The 22,177-nt window shown below is 46.6% G+C and overlaps 1 protein-coding gene and 1 long non-coding RNA gene across 8 annotated transcripts in view; one reads left to right on the forward strand and one right to left on the reverse strand.

The window, feature by feature from the left end:
* Positions 1 to 22,177, forward strand: part of EPB41L4B (erythrocyte membrane protein band 4.1 like 4B) — a 114,730-nt gene that overhangs the window by 68,665 nt on the left and 23,888 nt on the right. For 5 of the 7 annotated variants that reach the window (XR_005659629.1, XR_005659630.1, XR_005659631.1 and 2 more), the window contains exons 12-19: positions 103 to 212; positions 1,315 to 1,345; positions 2,315 to 2,348; positions 4,008 to 4,069; positions 11,342 to 11,550; positions 12,794 to 12,915; positions 16,106 to 16,231; positions 20,288 to 20,355. Coding sequence is in view for 3 of the 7 variants with exons in the window: in XM_039910668.1 (XP_039766602.1) it covers positions 103 to 212; positions 1,315 to 1,345; positions 2,315 to 2,348; positions 4,008 to 4,069; positions 11,342 to 11,550; positions 12,794 to 12,915; positions 16,106 to 16,231; positions 20,288 to 20,355 (762 nt within the window). In the remaining 4 variants the exon portion in view is untranslated. Of the gene's footprint in view, positions 1 to 102; positions 213 to 1,314; positions 1,346 to 2,314; positions 2,349 to 4,007; positions 4,070 to 6,066; positions 7,540 to 11,341; positions 11,551 to 12,793; positions 12,916 to 16,105; positions 16,232 to 20,287; positions 20,356 to 22,177 lie in introns of those variants that run through there. The other 2 variants (XM_039910669.1, XM_029053689.2) reach the window with 2 other exon arrangements.
* LOC120638131 lies at positions 2,268 to 6,469 on the reverse strand. Its single transcript, XR_005659634.1, has 2 exons — positions 6,288 to 6,469; positions 2,268 to 2,482 (listed from the first exon to the last, which is right to left on the reverse strand). It is a non-coding gene; the product is annotated as an uncharacterized LOC120638131 (long non-coding RNA).

Consider the following 22,177-nt stretch of genomic DNA (forward strand, 5'->3'; position numbering starts at 1 on the left):
GGTTATTAAATCTTCTCTGCTCTTTTCTCACCAAGACTTTCTAATGAAAAGGAAACGACAAAAGTGCCATCTGTATGAAACGAAATCCTTGATGTTTTTCAGCGGAAGAACAGAATACCAAGCCACGCACGGGGCTCGGCTTCGGAGAACGAGCACCTTTGAGCGGCGGCCCAGCAAGCGATATCCATCCCGGAGACATTCGACTTTTAAAGGTCTTCAGGCTTGATTGAGCTAGCCGTGTGCCCCAGAGATTGATTAGCGTTGGAAATGGGAGCTCTTTTCAAGGCTCATCCACCCCTAAAATTGCCAAATACTGTATCATCCCAAATGCGGCTGTTATATCGTACTCACCCAAGTGCTTAGTCCAGTGCTCTGCACGCAGTCAGCACTCAATAAATACAGTTGACTTACTGCTATCTCACAGACTTGAAGCCCCATCCGTCGGTCCTTCAGCCGCATGGTTAACTCCACAAGAACCTGCCAGGTCCAGAAAGTGCCTTTTCCCATCCTGAATCTCCTGCCCTTAGCTCTCTGTCTTTCCGACTTAAGCCCGAGGTATGAGGCGTAGCCAAAGCGGGTGGTGGAATGATGTGGAGTCCGTTGGGGGATCCGGAACCTAGGGTTGGGCTGCAGCAGGAAGTGAAATGGTGAAAGCCGCCTCAAAGAAGATAAAAATAGTCATCCGTTTTTAAAGTGACAAGTTGAACTGGCCTCATCCCTCTTCACTAGGGATATGTATCTGATGTCGTATTGTGTTCTCCCGAGAACTTAGTATGGTGCTTTGCCCAAGGTAAGCGCTCAGTAGATATGATTGAATGAATGATCGACTGAAGGAAAACACCTTGGAAGCTGGGTGTCAGTTTCAGCCAGTTCGTCAAGCTTACTGTGTGCAGAACACTGTACTAAGTCCTTGGGAGAGTACAAAACCACAATAAACAGGCACATTCCTTGTTCACAACATCACCACCTCATTCCCACTTTCTCTCTTTTGCTTTGTCTCTCCCACTTTCTATCTCTCTCTCTCATTACTGTCCCTCCCGCTCTGGCTTTCGATCTCCATCCCTCTGTTACGTCTGGACCTGGCTCTTCTTGCTCGCCTTTCCCGGCCTCTCCGACTGCGTGGCCATGGGTAAACAACCCAAACCAGGCTTTTCAGTAGGCGTCGAGAGGGTCGAGGTTGGGCTGTACTTCTGGGCGGTTGGACTTTCCTCATCCCAGGTTAGGATTGAGAAGGGACCACTGAGACACTCATTTGGAAAATTGGGAAAGCTGCGTCATTGCTTACTCAGTCTTTTGTTTGAATTTTCTTTTAAGCCAACAACCCAGTGAAAGCTGCTCAGCTGTGGTAAGTGTTGGGGGAGGTTGGGGAATGCCTTGTGTCTGTTATTATTATGATTATCATCATTAATCAGTCAATCTTATTAGTGAGAGCTGACTGTGTGCGAAGCACTGTCCTAAGCACTGGGGAGAGTACTATGCAACAGAGTTGGTAAACACATTCCCTTTTATTATTTTACTATATTTAAGCGTTTACCATGTATGGAGCATGTTCTAAGCGCTGGGGTAGATCCAACTTAATTTGGTTGGACACAGTCTCTGTCCCACGTTGAGTTCACAGTCCAAGTAGCAGGGACAACCAGAAGTTAGGGGATGGTTATTTTGTCAATAGAAAGCAAGCCCCCAGAAGGATTGTGATTGTGAGCCCCTCGAGGGACAGGGACCATGTCTATTTTGTTAATGGTATTTATTAAGCTCATACTATGTGCCGGGCAGTGTATTAAGCACTGGGGTAGATACAAGCTAATCAGGTTGGACACAGTCCCTGTCCTACATGGGGCTCACAGGATTAAGACTGTGAGATGAGGCAACTGAGGCACAGGGAAGTGAAGTAACTTGCCCGGCATCACACAGCCCACAAGTGGCAGAGCTGGGATTAGAACCCAGGCCCTTCTGACTCCCAGTTGCATGGTCTGTCCACTAGGCCACACTGCTTCTCTTTTTAGCCCAACCGAGGAACTGGAGTCCAGGGCAGAATCCTCAACCAGTCGAGCAATCAGTCATATTCGTCGAGTCCCTATTGTGGCCTGAAGGAGACTCCAAATTTTAAGGCACTAGCTTGCCATCTTGCTGGTTTGTTTGCTTGGGTGATATTATGGAGCATTCACTTTGCTCAATATCTTAAGGACTTATAGAAAGCTATAGTATTAGTATCTTATTTCCCAAATGAATACGAAGGTAATAAGACCAAATGAAAATTAACAGTCGTGTTCCTCTAGCAAAAATTAATATATTTCCTCTTCTGTTTGCTTTTTAGTTCAAAAAATAATCCTGAATTCCATAATTACCAGGTAAGAGGAAGTCTTTTAAGCTTTCTTAACAGGTTCTTTGCTTTCTTCCGGTTTCTCGGGTGCCATTCGGCCCCCTAGTTTTCAAATACCCTCTAGGTGTGGCATGTGGATATTCCTCCAGGCAGACATCGGGGCTGGTTAGTAGAAAACAAAAGTGGGTCATCCATCAGGATTTTAGGAAGCTTTTTCATTCATTCAATTGTATTTATTGAGCACTTTGTGCGTGCAAGGCAAAGTACTAAGCAGTGGGGAGAGTACAATATAACAATAAACCGACACATTCTTTGCCCACAGTGAGCTTGCATTCTAGACGGGGAGACGTTAATATGAATAAATAAATAAAATTACAGATATGTACATAACTGCTGTGGGGCTGGGAAGAGGGGTGAATAAAAAGAGTAAGTCAAGGTGATGCAGAAGGGAGTGGGAGAAGAGGGAAGGAGGGCTTACTCAGGGAAGGCCTCTCGGAGGAGATAGGTCATTAGTAAGGCTTTGAAGGAGTTTGATGTGTCGAAGCTACTGTGGCAAGGAAAGAGGAGACTCCTCTCTCCTGAAAGTCTGGGGTTCAGTCACTGACCGGGCCTCTGTTTCAGCCTCCCCTTCTCCCTCTTTGTGGAGGAAAGAGCCTCCTTCCTTGGGTGAATTGGGAGAGTGTTTCCAGCTCGTCAGCGGGGAACCTAGGAACACCAGCCCTTCGGTCAGTCAGGCAATCATATTTCTTGAGCATTCATCACTCAGTCATTTGAGTTTACTGAGAGCTTACTGTGTGCAGAGCACTGTACCAAGCATTTGGGAGAGTACAATAGAACAATAAACAGACACATTCCCTGCCCACAGTGAGCTGACAGTCAAGCTGTGGCTAGAACCGTGTGTCTTGCAAATGTATAGCGAGTGGAGGCCCATACTGGTCTGTTCTTAGGAGCTCAAAGGGCGCCTGAAGGCGACCCCGTCTGAGAGACCAGAGAAAATTGGGACTAATCGGATCAACCTTAGAAGGCTGGCTCGACTGAGCCCTCATATGCCCTCCTCCCTCTCGGTGTCCTTGCAGTTGAATTTGCATCCTTTATTCACCTCACCCTCAACCCCACAGCACTTATGTACACAGTAAGTGTTCATTAAATACCACCAATTGATTATGTACATACCTGTAATTTGTGTTAACATCTGTCTTCCCCTCTAGACTGTAAGCTTCTTGTGGTTAGGAATCAGTCAGTCCGTATTTATTGAGAGCTTTACTGCGTGCAGAACACTGTACCAGTGCCAAGGAAAATATGATATAACATGTGTCCTCCAACCTTATTTGATGGTGCCCTCCCAAATGCTTAGTACAGTGCCCTGCACGTTGTAAATACAAGTGACAGATTTGGCCCAGCCTCATCTTTCAATCCATCCAGCCCCCAGCCCCCAGGTTGCCTGTACCGCCCCAGTCCTAGCCCCTCTGACTCGGGGACTTCCCAGCGCTTAGTACATTGTCTGGCACATAGTAAGCGCTTAGCAAATGCCATAATTATAATTACTATTCAGGACATCGAAACCGGCAGTGCAGAGGGACTAGGAAGGTGGGATTCTAATTTGTTTTTGCAAACTGTCTTGGGGGAGAAACAGCGGAGTAGCTCACGGGGTCGTGATTGACTTCAAGATTGAATCTCTCCTTTCCAGCCGCCCTATCACCCCGTCCACCCCGGTCAGCAGCACTGGCACCCCCACTCCCCGAACGTAAGGTAAGCCCCCTCCGGACGATGGTTCTGATGGGTTCGGTCGGCTCTGGGGGGTTCCCGGGGTCCAGCGGATGTGTGCCGGAAGTTTTTCTGAGAGGACCACGCTGTTAGCAGGTTTCCCGGTGGCGACGGGGAGAGGCAGGAACAGGGATGGAGACGTAGAAAATGGAGGGGGAGATTTTCTGAGGCACTGGAGCCAGGAAGCCCTGATCTCAGGGCTCTCCAGATGCTGGTTCCTGAGCCTCGAGCCTCAGAAGACACGGCCTCCGACAGCTGGCCCTAGTAGACACTTGCCTCTGGGCCTCGGGACAGCCGTGGGCGAGAGCCTTGTGGATTCAAATTCAGGTTAAGCGGCTTCTAGCTGTTGTCTGCCAATCGGTTTTTGAGGTCTGCCAGCCTGTCGATGCCAGGGAATCATTTAAGCTTCCCTGGCTCTCTTCTGCCGGATCGCTCTTTCACCTTAGGAACCCTCCTACGGGTCCGTCATAATCCCGGGATTCAGACTCAATGGTTTTTGATGGGCAGTTTTGAACCACAACGGAGCCACTTAGGGGATTTTTAAAATCGGCGGCATTTTAAACTCTTCGACCCCGGGCCACTAGAGATTTCATTCGCAATCTCAATTTGGTCAGGGAAGAAAAGCTTTCTCCCCGAGTTGACTTGGTTGCAGAGTGACATGTCGACCAAATGGAAACCTGCCAATATCTGTTTTCTCTGGATTGCTGAAATTTCAACACACAGCAATACTGGCTATTGCCCCTCTTTTATTCTGATAATAAGAATCCTTGTTTGTTAAGCGCTTACTGTGTGCCAAGCTCTGCATTAAGCACTGGGGTAGATACAAGCTAATTAGGGCCCATATGGAGCTCATAGTCTAAGTAGGAGGGAAAACAGGTATTGAATCCCCATTTTGCAGATGAGGGAACTGAGGCAAAGTGAAGTGACCTGCCCCAAATCACACAGCAGACGGCATTAGAACCCAGGTCCTCTGAGTCCCAGGCCCTTGCTGTTTCCACTAGAGCATGCTGCTTCCCTTACATTTTCAGACAGCACCTGTTTAGGCCAGGGGAAGGCCTGTTGCTTTTGAAACCCTGTTTATTTCAGGGGTAGGGGTGGGGGTGGTTGTGTGTGTGTGTGTTAGGGGAGTGATTTTAGGGAAAACACCAGAAATGAAGCTTTTTATCAGTTGTTTCCAAATCAGATGGTCTTGCTATGACAGTGCAGTTACTAATAGCCTGACTCCCGGTTAATATACTTGGATTTTTTTTTTTTAATTGTTTTTGGGAACTCCTTCCTTCGCCCAGGTTCGGTCAAACCGACCAGAAGGGCAGAGTACATTTCCGTTCTAGTACGTGAAGAAGAGGTGGTTGGTGTTCTGGGGGGACGATTTTTTTTTTAATTAGCTTAGACTAAAGCGGAGGGTGTGAAAATGTGTGAGAACTGAACACCAGGCTTGATCTCATTTTGCATTCTGTGCATAAAACTACTTCTCAAAAGGCTCAGGGGATCTGAGGGCTAGTAACAGCCCTCAATCCTGAGCCAGAGAAGAAACCCTGGCTAATATTCCTTTTGTAGGGTTTGCTGGGGGGGGAGGGGGAATTTGTTGATGAGGTCCGGCCAAACAGACCCACCATGCTTTATAAATAGATTCAATTAAAATTTGCCAGGTTTGTGCCAACGAAAACACGGAAGGAATCACAACCGCTGCGCTAAATCCTTTCTCCGGGATCGATGAGCAATCATACTTTATCAAGCACAACATCTGGCCTGATTTTGAATCGATTACGTGGTTTGCAATGATCAGGAAATCAATGGTTTGATTTGGGGGAAATCCGGGATTTCTGGCTGATTTCCGCGGGATCGTCTAACACCTGGCATGCCCACGGCTATCGTTCTTCGTCCGTGCCCATTTCAGAGTCACCCCAGCTCCCTTAGACTGTTTATTCCCAGTTCTGCTTTCTTGCATCATCCACTAACCATAAACTCTGCCGATGGCCTAGGCCATCCTTTCATGATGACAGGTCGTATTGGAGACCGACACCAAGGGGAGAGGACAGCCACTTTCATTATATCCAAGACCAGAACCAGAAGAATTTAGGAGGCATCCAGAGTATGGTTTATCGAGATAAACTCATGACAGCACTTTGAGAAACGGAAGCGTCTTCATTTCACCTCATTTAGCCTCATTACATTCCATAAACACTGTCTGTCTTCGCATTACCTGAAAACACGTTGTAAAATGTCAGTCGGTGATCCGGCCCGGTTAGCATGTCGACAGTCTTGGGAGGCAATCTCCTCGCCTTTGTAAATACCCGAAAACAGAAGATGGATCAGAATTCACCAGGGACTACATTCTCAAGGCAGGGGGTGGTCAGTTACAGAGGCTAAGGAAAGACGGTCAAGATTTTCACTCTGTGCCTTGAAGTGCAGCTTTATGGAGCGTGTTCATTTTTCGGTGACGACCCCTCCCCGTCCGTTTTGTTTGTTAATCTGGTTAGTGGGACCAAAGAAAGACAGTAAAGCCTGGAAGCTGGTTTCTCCCCAGCTGCCAGGTAGACGTTAGAAGCAAGGACAAGTCGCATTCCAAAGTCCGTTTCCGTTTGAGTGATGAAGCTAGAAGCTGGGATGGTCAGTTCTTTCAGAAGGGAGACTGCTTGCCCTAAAGCCCCCAGATCCTGTTGAAAAACCAGTCAGGGGCTTCTTTACCAAAGGAAAATCTAGAGAGGACCCCTGGAGCCTGACACATGAATGCACAGCTCTCCTCTGAAGTGTCGATTGTATCAGAATCGCTTACTATCCTTAATGGAGATGTTTGCTGCTATAAATAAAGGAATATTAAAGACTAATGCCTTAATGATGGGTGCCTGCTGTTCTACTTGATTTTTTTTTTCCGAAACAATTACAAATGCAAGTTTAGGATTTGTAGAACTCCGTTGGGAGATGCTTTTGCAGATGAGGATCTCCAAGAAGTGATTCGCTATCAGCCAAGCCCTCGAGGACCTAGTTCAGTGAAAGCTGGAGGCTTTGAGGGTGAGGATATTTGGGACCCTACCGTTGACGTGACTTAAGATTTTGATCGCTTTGCTTTTTATTTTTTATTTCTGTCCTTTCTGGAAATTGAGACATTCCAGCGCCTCCTTTTTATTTATTTGTATTTGAATTCAGCCCTTTGCTCTTTTTCAAAACGTGCTGGAAAATTATCTTGGGCTGAAGATATTCCAGCCTCACAAGGAGGCAGGTGAGGGTTTTACATTCCAAACAGGAGGCAGTCCTGCATAGTTGCCAAGCAGATTCGATCATAGAGAAGTTTTTGTAAAATCCATGTTTACAAATGCTCTCCTTTCTAACTGGTTCTGTGCCCTTCCTCCCTCAGTGTATGTGCTAAGTCCAAATCGATTCGTGTCCTGAGCATTTGTTGAGGTGCGTTTTATTAACACCTGTTTGAAAGGAATAAAGATCTTTTTTTTGCTCTGTTTTGAGTCCTGGAACTTCATTTTAGTGAAATGACAAAACCTAGCCGATTCCCGAAGTGTTGAACCTGGACTTCACTGTGATGGGGTGATTTTTAGATTGAACTTGAAAGACCGGGGCGGGGTTCACTTCTCAAAGAAGATGCTGGAAGCAGTATGGAAGGAGCCTGGGAGTCTGGGAACCTGAGTTCTAATCCCGGCTCTTCCGCTTACCTGCTGCGTGACCCTGGAAAAGTCATTTAACTTCCCTGTGCCTCAGTTTCCCCATCTGTAAAATGCGTATTAAATACCTCTCCTCTTTCCCTATTAGTCTGTGAGCCCCGTGTGGGACAGGGACTGTGCCTGACCCGATTGTCTTGTATCTGCTTCAGCGCTTAGTAGAATACATAGGAAGTGCTTAACACAAACCACAATTATTCGTTCAATCGTATTGAGCACTTACTGTGTGCAGAGCACCGTACTAAGCGCTTAGCTCTGTATTGTCATTATAAGATAAGAGGCTAGACAAATCAATCAGTCAAGCATATGCATTGTGCTGTACTACGCGCTTGGGAGAGTACAATATAACAGAGTCGGTAGACACGCTCCCTGCCCACAAGGAGTTTACAGTCTAGACAATCTCTCAATATCCCTTACAGGCCTAGGAATGGGGGATGAGGTAAGGACATTTAGTTTGCTTAAAGATTGAGTTTACTTAATGGAACCAAGACTCCCTTATAGGTTCAACTAGTAATCTGGAATTAGTGCTTCCTGTGTTTTTCCCCCAAATGGTGGCGTGAAATGGATGTTCGCTCAATCTGGGAAGCGCAGGAACAGATGGAAGTTTAATTTCAGATATCAATGGGAAATGTGAAGCAGCGTGGCCTAGTGGAAAAAGCATAGGCCTGGGCGTCAGAGGACCTGGGTTCTAATTCCGACTCCGTCACTTGTCTACTGTGTGACCCTGGGCAAGTCATTTCACTTCTCTGAGCCTCGGTTCCCTCATCTGTAAAACGAGGATTAAATCCCACTCCCTCCGATTTAGACTGTGAGCCCCTTGTGGAGCAGCAATTGTATCTGACCTAATTGATCTGTATCTACCCCAGTGCTTAGAACAACGCTTGACACAGAGTAAATCCTTAACAAATACCACAAAAAATAGTTTGGGGAAGGGAAGCGATTTAAAATACACGTAACCAATCAATAGTATTTATTGAGTGCTTACTGTGTGCACGCAGTATATTAAGCTCTAAGGAGAGTACAAGCGAGTAGACGGACTCTATATGCCTGACATATACTTAATTCCGCCGATTGCTGTGTGATCTTGGGCAGGTCACTTCTCTGTGCCTCAGTTACCTCATCTGTAAAATGCGGATTTAATACTTATCAGCTTGTATCTACCCCAGCACTTAGTTCAGCGCCTGGCACGTAGCGGGTTCTTAACAGATACCATTAAAAAAAGAATTATTTTGGAGATGGCCATGCCCTCACCCACTTCATAAGTCTTCTAGGAGTATGCTACTCAGAACGGCATAGGGTTGGGGAAGCCTTTTATTCTTTCTTGTAAAAACAAGAAATTAACAGCAAGGAAAAGAACAGCGGCAACAAAAATAAATCCAGTTGGCCTCCATTCAGCTAGCTAGACGAGAACCAGAAAACGGCAGGAGCGTCCGCAGGTAAGAATGATTCTCTCAGAGGGTCATTTAATAAACATCAGACAGTGATGGACATATGCAGGTGGCATGTTGCCCATTGAAGTATGACGCTGCTGTCACCGAAACCATCTGCCAAGCGTGCTGGGTGATTTCACTGGCCAGACGTAAGCACTGCCCTTTTCGTCGGTATCTTTGGCTGCCTCTTGCTATGCCTGGCACTCTGTTTGACTCAGCTCCTCTGCTTGCGGACCGGCCAGAAACTTTGCTCCAAAAAAGAGCCCCCTTGTTCCTGATGAAAGCCTGCTTGCATGGTCAGTTCTCTCCTGCTGCCTCTTTTTCCCTTAAAGGCATTTAAGTGCTTACTATGTTCCAGGACTGTTCTAAGAGTGCTGGGGTACATACAAGCTAATCACTTAGGACCCAGTCTACATCCCACACGGGCCTCACAATCTTCATCCCCATTTTACATGTGAGGTAATATGTGAGGGTCAGAGAAGTGAAATGACTCACCCAAGGTCACCCAGCAGACAAGTGTTGGAGCCGGAATTAGGACCCAGGTCCTTCTGACTCCTAGACCGATGCTCTATCCACTAGACCACACTGCTTCTTGGCTTCTAATGTTGCCTTCCAGCGCCTCCAAAGCTCAGACCTCCTTCAGACTAGAGCCCGGCAGAAGAAAAATAAATGGGGGGCAAAGAGAAAAACCTTTAGAATTTGGGAGAGGTTTGCTCAACACACCACGAAGACCCCAGAGACGCCCTCTTGGGGCATCAGTATGGCTTAGTGGAAAGAGCACAGGCCTGGAGTCAGAGGTTCTGGATTTTAATCTCGCTTCAGCCATTACCCGCTATGTAACCTTGGGCAAATCACTTTACTTCTCTATGCCTCAATTCCCTCTTCTGTAAAATGGGGGTTCAATCCCTGTTCTCTCTCCTACTTAGACTGTGAGCCCCATGTGGGACCGGATGATCTTATATGTTACCCCAGTGCTTAGTAAAGTGCTTGGCACATAGTAAGCTCTCAGATACCACACACTCTTCCCACCATTATCGCAGTGGAATGGTAAAAAAAACCCATGCAGATTTCACTTCTTACTAATAGTGCAGGCACTTGTCCTCCATTTTGGACCAATCATGAGCTCTTTGAGGAAGTAGCCAGGTTTCCCTCAGTCCTTCCTGCTTTTCCCTGCAAAAAGAACCACTGCAATCTGGTCAATCAGTCAGGCAATCGGATTCACTGAGTGCTTACTGTGCAGAGCACTGTACCAAGCCCTTGGAAAAGTACGATATAACAAACACATTCTCTGCTTACAACGAGCTTGCAGTCTAGAGGGGGCGGACAGACGTTAACGTAAATAAATTACAGGTATGTACATAAGTGCTGTCGGGCTGGTGGCGGGGGGGGGGGACCGATGAATAAAAGGAGCGAATCAAGGTGACACAGATGGGAGTGGGAGAAGAGGAAGGGGGGCTTAGGGAAGCCCTCTCAGAGGAGATGGGCTTTCAATAAGGCTTTGAAGTGGGGGAGAGTCATTGTCGGTTATGAGGATGGAGGGCGTTCCAGGCCAGAGGCAGGACGTGAACGAGATAGACGAGATCGAGGTACGGTGAGAAGGTTAGTATTGGAGGAGTGAAGTGTGCGGACTGGATATACCTCCCTCCATCAGCTCAGCCTGGGCTCTCAGAGTCAAACTTCTCCTCGTCCACCTTAGGACTGGCCCGCCTCCCACTAAACTCCCGGATTCCAGAATGCCCTCTTTCTCTTGGAAAGCCGGAGTTCCATTTGGATAATCCCAGAGCTCCCCACTTTCTAATTATTCCTGATATCTCCTCTCCGAGGCTCATCTCCTCCCTCCAAGTTATAACCACTTTACAAACCCGAATGGCTCCATTAGCTGATTTTTATTGCTCCGGGAGAAATGAATGTGCTCTCTGAGCACCAACGTAAAGTGTAATTCAGAAAGGAAAGCTCATCAAAGTAATTATATGGGGGTGACTCTTACATTGAATTAGTAAGCGATTTAGTCCCATTTGGATATTTGTACTTTATAATATTTGCACTACCTGCACACATCCTGAAGTATTTACCCCGGAAGGAGGCGATGATTCCAATATAAAACCGTTTTTTTTTCCCCGTTCCATCCGTTCTAACGTCGCCTTTGTTCCCTACAGATTCCCTCTGGCTTCACAAGTGCTCAACAACACCGACCTGCGTTCGTTCCACATTGAGGAAAATGGAGGAGCTTCATTTGGCACAAAAATATCAGGAAGACACCACCATCACCACCACCATCACCACCATCACCACCACTCTAATTATGGGGCTCCCAAGCCACCCGAGAGCAAAGAGGCCCTGGCTCCTGGGATTGCCAACGCCAATAGTAAGCGCGTCAAATTCCTGGAGCATTCAGTTTAAGCCGCTCTTCCGCCCGCCAAATCAAGCAGAGTATCCAGTCACTACCCTGGTTCACGCGAGCCTCTTTAGAACACTTCGGTCCGTCGGTGGTTTCTCTTGAGGGCTTGCCGTGTGCAGAGCACTGTGCCGAGCCCTTGGGAGAGTACCACAGAGTGAGTAGATTTGATTCCCCAACCTCCAGGACCTTTAAATCTGATGAGGAGCTGCTTGGCCTAGTGGAAAGAGACCGGGCCTGAGAGAGAGCCTGGGTTCCAATCCCGGCTCTGCCACTTATCTGCTGCGTGACCTTCGGCAAGTCACTTCGTTTCTCCGGGCTTCAGTTACCTCATCTGTAAAATGGGGATTGAGAGTGTAAGCCCACATGGGAGAAGCAGCGTGGCCTGGTGGAAAGAGCACGGGCTTGGGAGTCAGAGGTTCTGAGTTCTAATCCCTGCTCCACCATCTGTCAGCTGTGTGACTTTGGGCAAGTCACTTGACTTCTCTGTACCTCAGTTCCCTCATCTGGAAAATGGGGATTAAGACTGTGAGCCCCACGTGGGACAACCTGATTCCCGTGTCTACCCCAGCGCTTAGAACAGTGCTCGGCACATAGAAAGCGCTTAACAAATACCAACATTATTATTATTATTATTAAAATGGGAATTAAGACTGTGAGCCCCACGTGGGTCAGTCTGATTACCTTGTATCTACCCCAGTGCTTAGAACAGTGCTTGGCACATAGTAAGCACTTAACAAATACTATCATTATTATTATTATACGGGACAGGGACTGTGTCCAACCCAATTAGACTGTAAGTCCGTCAAAGGGCAGGGACCGTCTCTATCTGTTACCGATTTGTCCATTCCAAGTGCTTAGTACAGTGCTCTGCACATAGTAAGCGCTCAAGAAATACTATTGAATGAATGAATGAATTTGCTCGTATCCACCCCTGTGCTTAGAACGGTGCCTGGCACATAGGTAAGTGCTTAACAAATGCCGTAACGATAATAAGAAATACCATAATGATAATAGATACCGTAATAATAATAATCCTGGCTCCTCTGCTTATGTGCTGTGTGACCTTGGGCAAGTCACTTAACTTTTCTGGCAAATGGCAGAGCTAGGATTAGAAACTGCATCCCCTCACTCCAAGGCCCGTGCTCTTTCTACTAGGCCATGGCGCTTCCCGATTGCATTCCTGATTGATTTGTTCTGGGCGCCGTTTCAGAGCTGAACCCGGGAGCTGTCGGGCTGTTCGACGAAGCAGCTGCCATCCATCTGAAGAAGATGGAGTTGGAGACCGTGAAGCCCGCCGGCCCCTGGTCCTCTCTCCACATCAACATAAACAAGGTACGGAAGAGTCACCGTCTCTCCCCAGCTTGTCCCACGCTGTGCGGAGATCTCTTGAGACCGAGGGCAGGAAATCTGCCCGTTCTGTTGTTATATCATACTCTCCAAAGCACTTACTACAGTGTTCTCACACAGTAAGCACTCAGTAAATACCACCGATTGATAAGGTCACGAATGGGACAGATGTAAGACCTTACTTCTCCCGTAGTCTCCCTGTAGATTGTAAGCTCATGGTGGACAGGGAATAGGTCTGTTTATTGTTATATTGTAAGTGCTTGGGGGAGGACAATACGGGGAAAGCTGTAGTCTGTAAGACAAGAAGGAGGGAATTCCACACAACAGAGGAAGAGGTAAGAGAGGTAAGGATGAAGCACAGCGAGTAGCTTAGCTTGAGAGAGACAAAGAGAACTGAGCCACAGTTGGAGATGAGTTTTCGAAGGAGTCTAAACTTGAGGCCGTCCGTTTCCGAGGTAGAGGCCTCAGGTGGATTTCTGAACGTCTGCAGCTCGGGGGACGAACTTTGGCTAGGAAAAGATCAATTACATGCTTCACTTTAACTGGACAAAAGATTCCTGGCACAGAGTACATTCTGACTACCTCCCTGACAGTGGGTCAAAATCGTTCTTTGTTTTTGTTTTGCTGAGTAATCACCTAGGCATAATCAGAAAAAAAAAATCTAAAGAAAAATGTTGATTACATTCTTCCCTGCTTTCCTGTGACCTTCCCACAGGAAACAGCGAGGCCTTGTGGGCTTTGAGAGGCAGAGGACCTGGGTCCTAATCCAGTTTCTGCCACTTGCCTGTGGGGTGACCTTGGACAAGTCACTTATCTGTTTCATTATTATTATCATTAATATTATTACTAATATTAATAATAATACTTGTGGTATTTGTTAAGTACTAACCATGTGCCCTCACCTGTGCTAAGCCTACATATAATGTGATAATGTCACATGACCGCCATCTTGTAGGAATCCACTCAATTTGCCCCAAATCGGCCCAAACGCAAAGTATTTCTCCAGGCTCTGTTGACCCACCTAGTTGCTCCAGAGCCTCTGTTTAAATAGTAATAAAAATAACAATACACTTTTTAAATGGAATTTCTCAAGCATTTGCTATGTGCCTGGCAACGTACAAATACTTGTGGTATTTGTTAAGTGCTTACCATGTTGTCAAGCTCTGCACTAAGCTCTGGGGTAGATACCAGATCATCAGATTGGACACAGTCCCAATCTGTTTTCTCTGCTCGTTCCCTGAGAAGTCTGATAAAGGATACGAACTACAAAACCCCACGGAACCTCGGCTGAATTAAAAACCAGACCTAGCTCGTTACGGGCGGGGAAAGCATCTGCGAATTCTGTTGTACTGTGCTCCCCCAGATGCATCGTACAGTGCTCTGCATGTAGTAAATGACAACAGATACCACCGATTGATGGATCGATTAAAGGTTTTCGGTCCATATCGGATCTGGACGGGGGCCAGACAACATTTCAATGGCGGGTAACTGGTCTCCCTAGATCGGGCACTGGATTTCCTCAGGCCAACAGAGGAGGGAGAGCCCAGAACTATCGGAGGTCAGGGGGTGTGGCCTTTCTTTCTAAGATCTCCAGAGTTCAGGCTCTGCTAGTGTGACCTATTTTTCAAATCTAGGTCTCTGGAAAAAAAAAAAAAAACTCTTCTTTGGAAGAACTTCATAGGTCTTTCTAATTTGAGGCTTTGGCTGAGTAGGGGCAGAAACACATATTTTTTTTGTAACAGGCAGAGTAAAAATCTGCCTCGGCTTAAAGAAATAGACACATTTAAAACCTCTGCAGGAGAACGGGAACTGATGAGACAACTATTCAGGCACAAAGATCATGCGAATGGAAGGAAATTACAATACATTAGAGTTGGTAAGGGCAATCTCTGCCCTCAAGGAGCTTACCTTTCCACTGTTTGTATGGTATTTGTTAAGTGCTTACCATGTGCCAGGCACTGTACTAAGCTCTGGGGTAGATACAAGCTAATCAGGTTGGACACGGTCCCTGCCCCACATGGGGCTCACAGTCTTAATCCCCATTTTTCAGATGAGGTAATTTGAGACACTGAGAAGTTAAGTAGTGACTTGCCCAAGGTCACACAGCAGATAAGTGGTGGAGCCAGAATTAGAACCTAGGACCAAGCCCGCACTTTAACCACTAAGCCACACTGCTTCCCTGGGAGCAACGGGTCCTGGGATTGGCCCTGCTTCCCCCCAAAGGTAGAATGATGTTGGAATGTCCCATCGTTTACTAAAGTTGGATGGAAAATTGCTGCTTTCCTTCCTCCACCTCCCCCACTCCTTTTCCACCCAAGACTGGACTGTGACCTCTTGAGCCACCCACCTAGAATCTGTGACTCCACAGCACTTATGTACATATCTGTAATCTTATTTATTTATAGTAATGCCTTTCTCCCTCTCTAGACTGTAAGCTCATTGTGGGCAGGGAATGTGTCTGTTAGATTGTCATATTGTACTCTCCCAAGTGCTTAGTACAGAGCTCTGCACACAGTAAGCACTCAGTAAATGGGATTGACTGACTGACTTTACCCTATTGTTTTCTCCCAAGTGCTTAATACAGTGCTCTGCGAACAGTAAGTGCTCAGTAAATACCAGTAATTGAAATGATTGGAAAAGAGTTCCCCCCTCCACCCAGTTCACCCCTCCCTCCCCAGGATAAGAACGAATGCCAATCATTAATTCATAAACAAACACCTTTTTGGGGTTCTAGTACTACAGGAGGGTCTCTTGCAGTCAGTAGGAGACCCCAACGTGCAACTCTTGCTCATTCTTCTCACACTGATCATACGAAGCAGTGTGGCTTACTGGATAGAGCATGGGGCTGGGAGTCAGAAAGACCTTGGATAAGTCACTTCACTTCTCTGGGCCTCAGTTAGCGCATCTGTAAAATGGGGATTCAAATGGTGAGCCCCATGTGGGAACCTGAATAACTTGTAACTACCCCAGTGCTTAGAAACAGTGTTCGGCACATAGTAAGTGATTCACAAGTACCATAAAAAAGAAAACTTCTCCCTCATCTCGTTGTGAGGAACAACCACACCTCTAGGGAACTTGGCATTTGAGTTCATCTGAGTTACAGAATCGCTTTCTGTCGAAAAGCAGATGTTCCCCACTGTGTGTTTCATTTTCCATCACTTTGTGCCTCTCGCAGGGGGAAGACAAGAAAGTATCAGAGAAGAGTCTCCATTCTCCGCTGTTACTCTCCCCTGTGCCTGACCACATGAAATGTAACATCCTGAAGGCTCAGATCGAGGCGGGGTTTCGAGTGGGAGCCCAGGTATGTAGATTCTGTGAACCTGTGTCCCATTGAGAAGCCGCGTGGCCAAGTGGATAAGAGCATGGGCCTGGGAGTCGGCGGAACCTGGGTTCTAATCCCGTTACTGGACTGCTGTGTGACCTTGGTCAAGTCGCTTCACTTCTCTGTGCCTCAGTTCCCTCAACTGCAAAATAGGATTGTGACTGTGAGCCCTACGTAGACTGTGTCCAACCCAATTATCTTGTATCTACTCCAGCACTTAGACGCGCTTAATAATAATACCATTATTATAATTATTTTTATAATTAGTATTATTATTATCTCCTCCCTCATGGGTTTCTTTCCCAGCCACCTCACTTCCAGAAGGGGTGGAAGGGAGGTCTAGTTAGCTTCCATACCTTCCTGGGGTCCTAGCTTCAGAATCTGGGCTGATCTGGTCCCTAAGAACCTCGCCAATGGGAGCCAGAGAGCCAGCTTGCAGCTGAAGTGGGACTGTAGAAGACTCCCCTGGGCCCCAAGGCCTTGGGTTTTCCCTGCGTGAGATTTAGGGAACCCCAAACACATCCTGTTCTGCCTGAAAAAGCGTAGTAAGGGTTAAACACGGAATCAATGCTCACCCACATAATGGAGTACGCTTATAAATAGTTGTCCTTCGTCTTCAGAAAAAGACACCGCTGAGGGCAAAACTTAACCACGAGTGCCTGAATAGGCCAATGCGAGACCCGCAGCTCCGAACACATCAAGCACATAGAAAGGTTGTCCTTTACTGGGTTGTCAAGCTTAATGTTTGCTGTGTAGGAAATATTCTACTGTGAGAATATGCCTTCCTTTCTGCTTTCTACAGCCTCCAGTTTCCCTCAGGGTCTCTCTCTTCCCTCATCATATTCCTGATTGAAATATTTATGTGTTTATGTATGCAGCAGACCGCTCCGGTGCTTTTAAGACTTAAGGAGGGGAAGTCCTGTCCTAACTAGAACCTAATTAATTGTTCATGCTGCCTGTCATTTCGGAGCACCTTGTAAGGAAAAGAGACCACTATCACTTCCTTAGCGTGAGTAAAAATCTTGGTCAGGCATGTCGGGAAAAGGAAGCTTTTAAAGTCTCAAGTGAAATAATTAAGAGAGACATCGTTTTCATCTTTGAGGAGACATACGCTGAATACATTACCGTCTGCATTGCTTAGGAGTAGTGTCGCTACAGGGCTAATTTGCCCTTGTTGCAGAGAGGAAGGATACCAACCGAAGTTGTGGGAAATGATTCGTGCACTTTAGAAGGCTCTATTTGTCATTTATATTTAATGCACATTTGCCATCTGCAGACCACCGAACTAAGCGCTTGGGAGAATGCAATATAACCACCGAGTTAGTTGACGTGTGCTGTCCGCAATGACCACAGGATTGGGCAGCCTCACGGAACTGGTATTTTTCCTACAAAAATAAAACGTCCCAGTAACGAAGGTCTCACTCTAGCAGAGGAGAAACAACATGTTAAACCAGAACTATTTAAAAAGATTTAGGTCCCCGAGAAGATTGAAAATTGAGCGAGTTCCAAAGGACCATTCCCAAAAGAAATGGGAGTGATTTCTTTGGATGAGTTCCTAAGAACAGCCAAAATAAATCGGACACCTTTCCTTCTTTTTAAGCCGTATCTGACACTTCTGGCACAGAATAAACCACAGAATGAACAATGAGAGGCTGAAGTCAAGATCTGCTCAAGGCCTGACAAGTCAAATTAGTTCTCCTCTTCCTCTTCTTTCTCCTCCATTTCCTCCCTCTCCTGATGTTTTTTTAAATTGATATTTGTTAAGCACTTAATATGTGCCAGGCACCGTACTAAGCACTGGAGTAGATTCAGGATAATCTGGCGTCCCACATGGAGTTCACAGTCTTAATCTCCATTTTACAGATGAGGTAACTGAAGTGCAGAGAAGTGAAGCGACTTGTCCAAGGTCACACATCAGACAAGTGGAGGACTCAGGATTAGAACCCAAGCCCTCTGACCCCCAAACCTGTGCTTGTTCCACTAAAGTCCCTTCTTCCTGCTTCACCGAAGGAACCACAGCGAACCTTTGAGCGAGTTTCCATTTGTTCTTTTGGGATTCAACTTGGAGCAATTTATCGTGCTCTTCTTCCCGAAGGGCAGTTTTTCTCTTGCCACTCCTCGGAGGGCCAGGATATCAAACCGTTTAATACAGGATACCAACAGAATAGAAAGGGAAAAGCAGAATGCTAAATGTTAATTGGTTCCTTTGTGGATTAAAGAACATCCACTGCCAACTGAAATGAGAATCCAGAAATGTCGGGGTTTCTCTCTCTCTCTTTCTCTCTCCTTCTCTCCCTCTGTTCCTCTTTCTCTCTTTGTACTCTAAGCTCATTGTGGGCAGAGAATGTGTCTGTTTAACGGTACATTGTACTCTCCTAAGAGCTTAGTACAGTGCTTTGCACACAGTTAGTGCTCCATAAATACGATTGAATGATTGAACGAATGACTCCCTCACTCTGTGCGGGCGTGTGTGTGTGTGTGTGTGTGTGTGTGTGTGTGTGTGTGTGTAGCTTACTAGAGGCTGACTCGGCCTTCCCTGCCAGAGAAGATTAAGGATATGGTCTGTGGAAGCAAGATTGATGGATTTTTGAAATCTCCCAGCTTTTCACAGGGTTTGGCACCAAGAGAGGTTAACCTCTAACAGATTGATAGCACCTTCAGAATGAAACCCCAGGGAGAGACTGCCTGCCTGCCTCAGAAACCGCCCAATATCCGCTTTCAGCCCTTTCCCCGAAAGAAAGAAGAGAATAAATTCACCAAGCAGTGGTCACTGTCAGAACTCGAGACTGACAATCATCTGTTCTTGAAGGCTTGTTGATTTTTTTTAATGGTATTTGTTCAGTGCTTACTGCGGGCCTGGCACTGCATTAAACCCTGGGGTAGATACAAGATAATCAGGTTGGACATCGTCCTTGGTCCACATGGGGCTCCCAGTCTTAATCCTCCTTTTACACTTGAGGTAACAGGCACAGAGAAGTTAAGCGACTTGTCCGAGGTCACGCTGCAGGCAAGTGGCAGAGTCGGCATTTGAACCTGGGTCCTCTGACTCCCAGGCCCGTGGGTTTTCCACGAAGCCACGCTGCTTCTCTAAAATAAACCATAATTAAATGGAATGTCAGATCGGGGCTGTCGTGACTGATCTGAGGAATGACTGAGGGGGATGAAACCATCCAATCACCTATGCTCATATGTCTAAGTAATGGAAGAAAAAGCCAAAGATTCGGCTTTATTAGCCCTGTTACAGGCCTTTCTCTTTAGTGTTTTGAAACTCACGTTCGATCCTCCAGGCACGATGTTGGCATTTCGGCTATCAGTCATTCATAAAGACTCTTCAGGGTCGCAAAGCCCCAAGCATTAAAATCGAATGTGGTTTCAGACACGTCTCCAAGGCTGCGGTCAAGGTTGAAAAGGGTTTTAATCTTAATATGGGCTGGCATTGCAACGAATATTTTCCTTCCTGAATGAGCTTCAAGGGCAGCGTTCCCCTGGACCCAAATTGCATTCAGCTGGCACATGGGAGCAAATTGAATGTGGATGAATCATGAAGGAATGTCTGACCCTTTAGCAGTAATAAGAAGAAGAATTGTAGTATTTGTTAAGTGCTTACTGTGTGCCAGGCACTATACTAAGCCCTGGGGTGGATACAAGTAAATCGGGTTAGATACAGTCCTTGTCCCACATAGGGGTCACAGTCTTAATCCCCATTTTGCAGATGAGGTAACTGAGCCACAAAGAAGTGAATCGACTTGCCCAAGGTCACACAGCAGTCACGAGGCAGAGCTGGGATTAGAACCCAAGCCCTTCTGACTTCCAGGCCCTTGTTTATCCATTAGGCCATGCTGCAGCCGGTGGTGCTGTCTACAGTGATGGGAAAGTTGAGGGAGGACAGGGTTTAGTAACAAACTTTCCTCCATAAAGATATGTTTCATCAAATGAACACTTTGAGAATTGCTAGAGGATTTGCACCTCCATCTTTCTAAAACGCCAACTACGAGGGGTGTCATCAGTCTAAACTCCGACTCTTTTCTTTAACAGGTTGGGAAGGAGGAGCCGACCTTTGTCAATCCCAATAAGACTTCAGGCCTTCAGGACCCTAATGTAAGGTCTGTTGCTTCTTATTTGTAGTGAAATAAGAATCAATCGATACCTCATGAGCCATTCTCTAGAATGGGCAGCGAATGTATCTGTTCATTGTGATATTATGTTCTCCCAAGTGCTTAATATAGTGCTTTGCCCAGAGTAAGTGCTCAAAAAATGTGACTGACTGAATGAATGAATTTGTAGGGAAATAAGAAACACAGCCAATGCCTCATGGGACGTTGCAGGGAAATTAGAACACAGGATCCTGTGTTTCGCTGACCTGGCTCCCAGAACAGCATTCATGACCTCAGCCTAGGGAAGATCAGGAAATCCACAAAGTTCCCTCCAGCAGTTGATGTTCCAAGGGATAGACTCAGATACCAATCGGTCGATGGTATTTATTGAGTGCTTACCATGTGCAGAACACGGCACTAAGGGCTTACGGAAGTACAGTTTAATAGAGTTTGTAGACACGTTCCCTGCCCACAGGGCGCTTACAGCCTAGAGGGGGAGGCAGACACTAAAATAAATTACGGAACTGTACGTAAGCGTTGTGGGGTTGAAAGTGCAGTGAATAAAGGACACAACCAGGGGAGTAGTAAACGCTCTGACCCTGGCAGAGCAGAAGACTCCCTCCTCAGTACCCGCTTCTCTCCTCTTTCCCTCTGCCGGGCTTGGGAATTTCAGTCTATGTCCCTGACAATTCCCGGCCGGAAAGGCCAAAGGATGGAGAAGAGGAGGAGTGGCAGCAAGATTAATTATTAAGTGCCTACACTGTGAAAAGTGCTGGACTAGGAACCTGGAAATAAATACATCGGTGAAACTGAGACTTTGGCTGCTAGCCTTCAAGGGACTCACCATCGAAAGATAAAGCGGGGAAAGGTTCGAGAAGGAGTAGACCGTGATTAGACCGTGAACTGGACGTGGCAGGAATGTGTCTGTTGTTATATTGTATTCTCCCAAGCGCTTAGTATGATGCTTTTCACACATTAAGTGCTGAATAAATACAATCGAATGAATAGGAAATAATATAAATATGAAAACAAGCACAATTAGCAACGTTCAGCATCCAACAAGCCCAGGGCCAAGGAGGACCAGAGGAGAAGGAGGAAGAGCAGAAAGAGCCCGGGCCTGGGAGTCAGAGGACTTGGGTTCTAATCCACACTCTGTCACTTTGCTGCGTGACCTTGAGCGAGTCACTTCACTTCTCGGGGCCTCGGTTTCCTCATTGAGAAAATGGGGATTAAGACGGTGAGTCCCATGTGAGCCAGGGACTGTGTCCAAGCAGATTGTCTTGTATCTACCCCAGCGCTTAATACAGTGCCCGGCACATGGTAAGTGATGAACTACCACTTTTAAGAAGACAAGGAGGAGAAAGAGTAGGCACCACTCCATGGCCTCTCGAGATCTGCTCATTGCTAGTAAAGCTGCAGCTTCCATCACTCGGAGAAAACACCACTAATCCCCCCTCCACCTACCAAACTAATTACTCATAATCACTATTAGCAATTCTTACTAATAGTTAATAAGAATGGTTGCATTTGCTCAACGCCTACAAAGTGCCAAACACCGTTCGAAGCTCTGGGGTAGAAACAAGTTAAATCAGGTCAGACGCGGTCCCTGCCCCTCATGGGGCTGGCACTCTAAGTGGATTTTGAATCATGATTTTACAGAAGCGCTAATGGAGGCACAGAACATTTAAGTGACTCACCCAAGGTCACACAGCAGGCAAGTGACCAAACTGGGATTAGAAACCAGGTTTTCTGCCTCCCGAGCCCATGACCTTTCCACTAGTCCTTGCTGCTTTCAGAGCTACGAATCCAACGCGCCCTCCCGACCGTCACC

This window comes from Ornithorhynchus anatinus, chromosome X3 (genome assembly GCF_004115215.2).
Source record: "Ornithorhynchus anatinus isolate Pmale09 chromosome X3, mOrnAna1.pri.v4, whole genome shotgun sequence".
In the NCBI taxonomy this organism is placed as follows: domain Eukaryota; kingdom Metazoa; phylum Chordata; class Mammalia; order Monotremata; family Ornithorhynchidae; genus Ornithorhynchus; species Ornithorhynchus anatinus.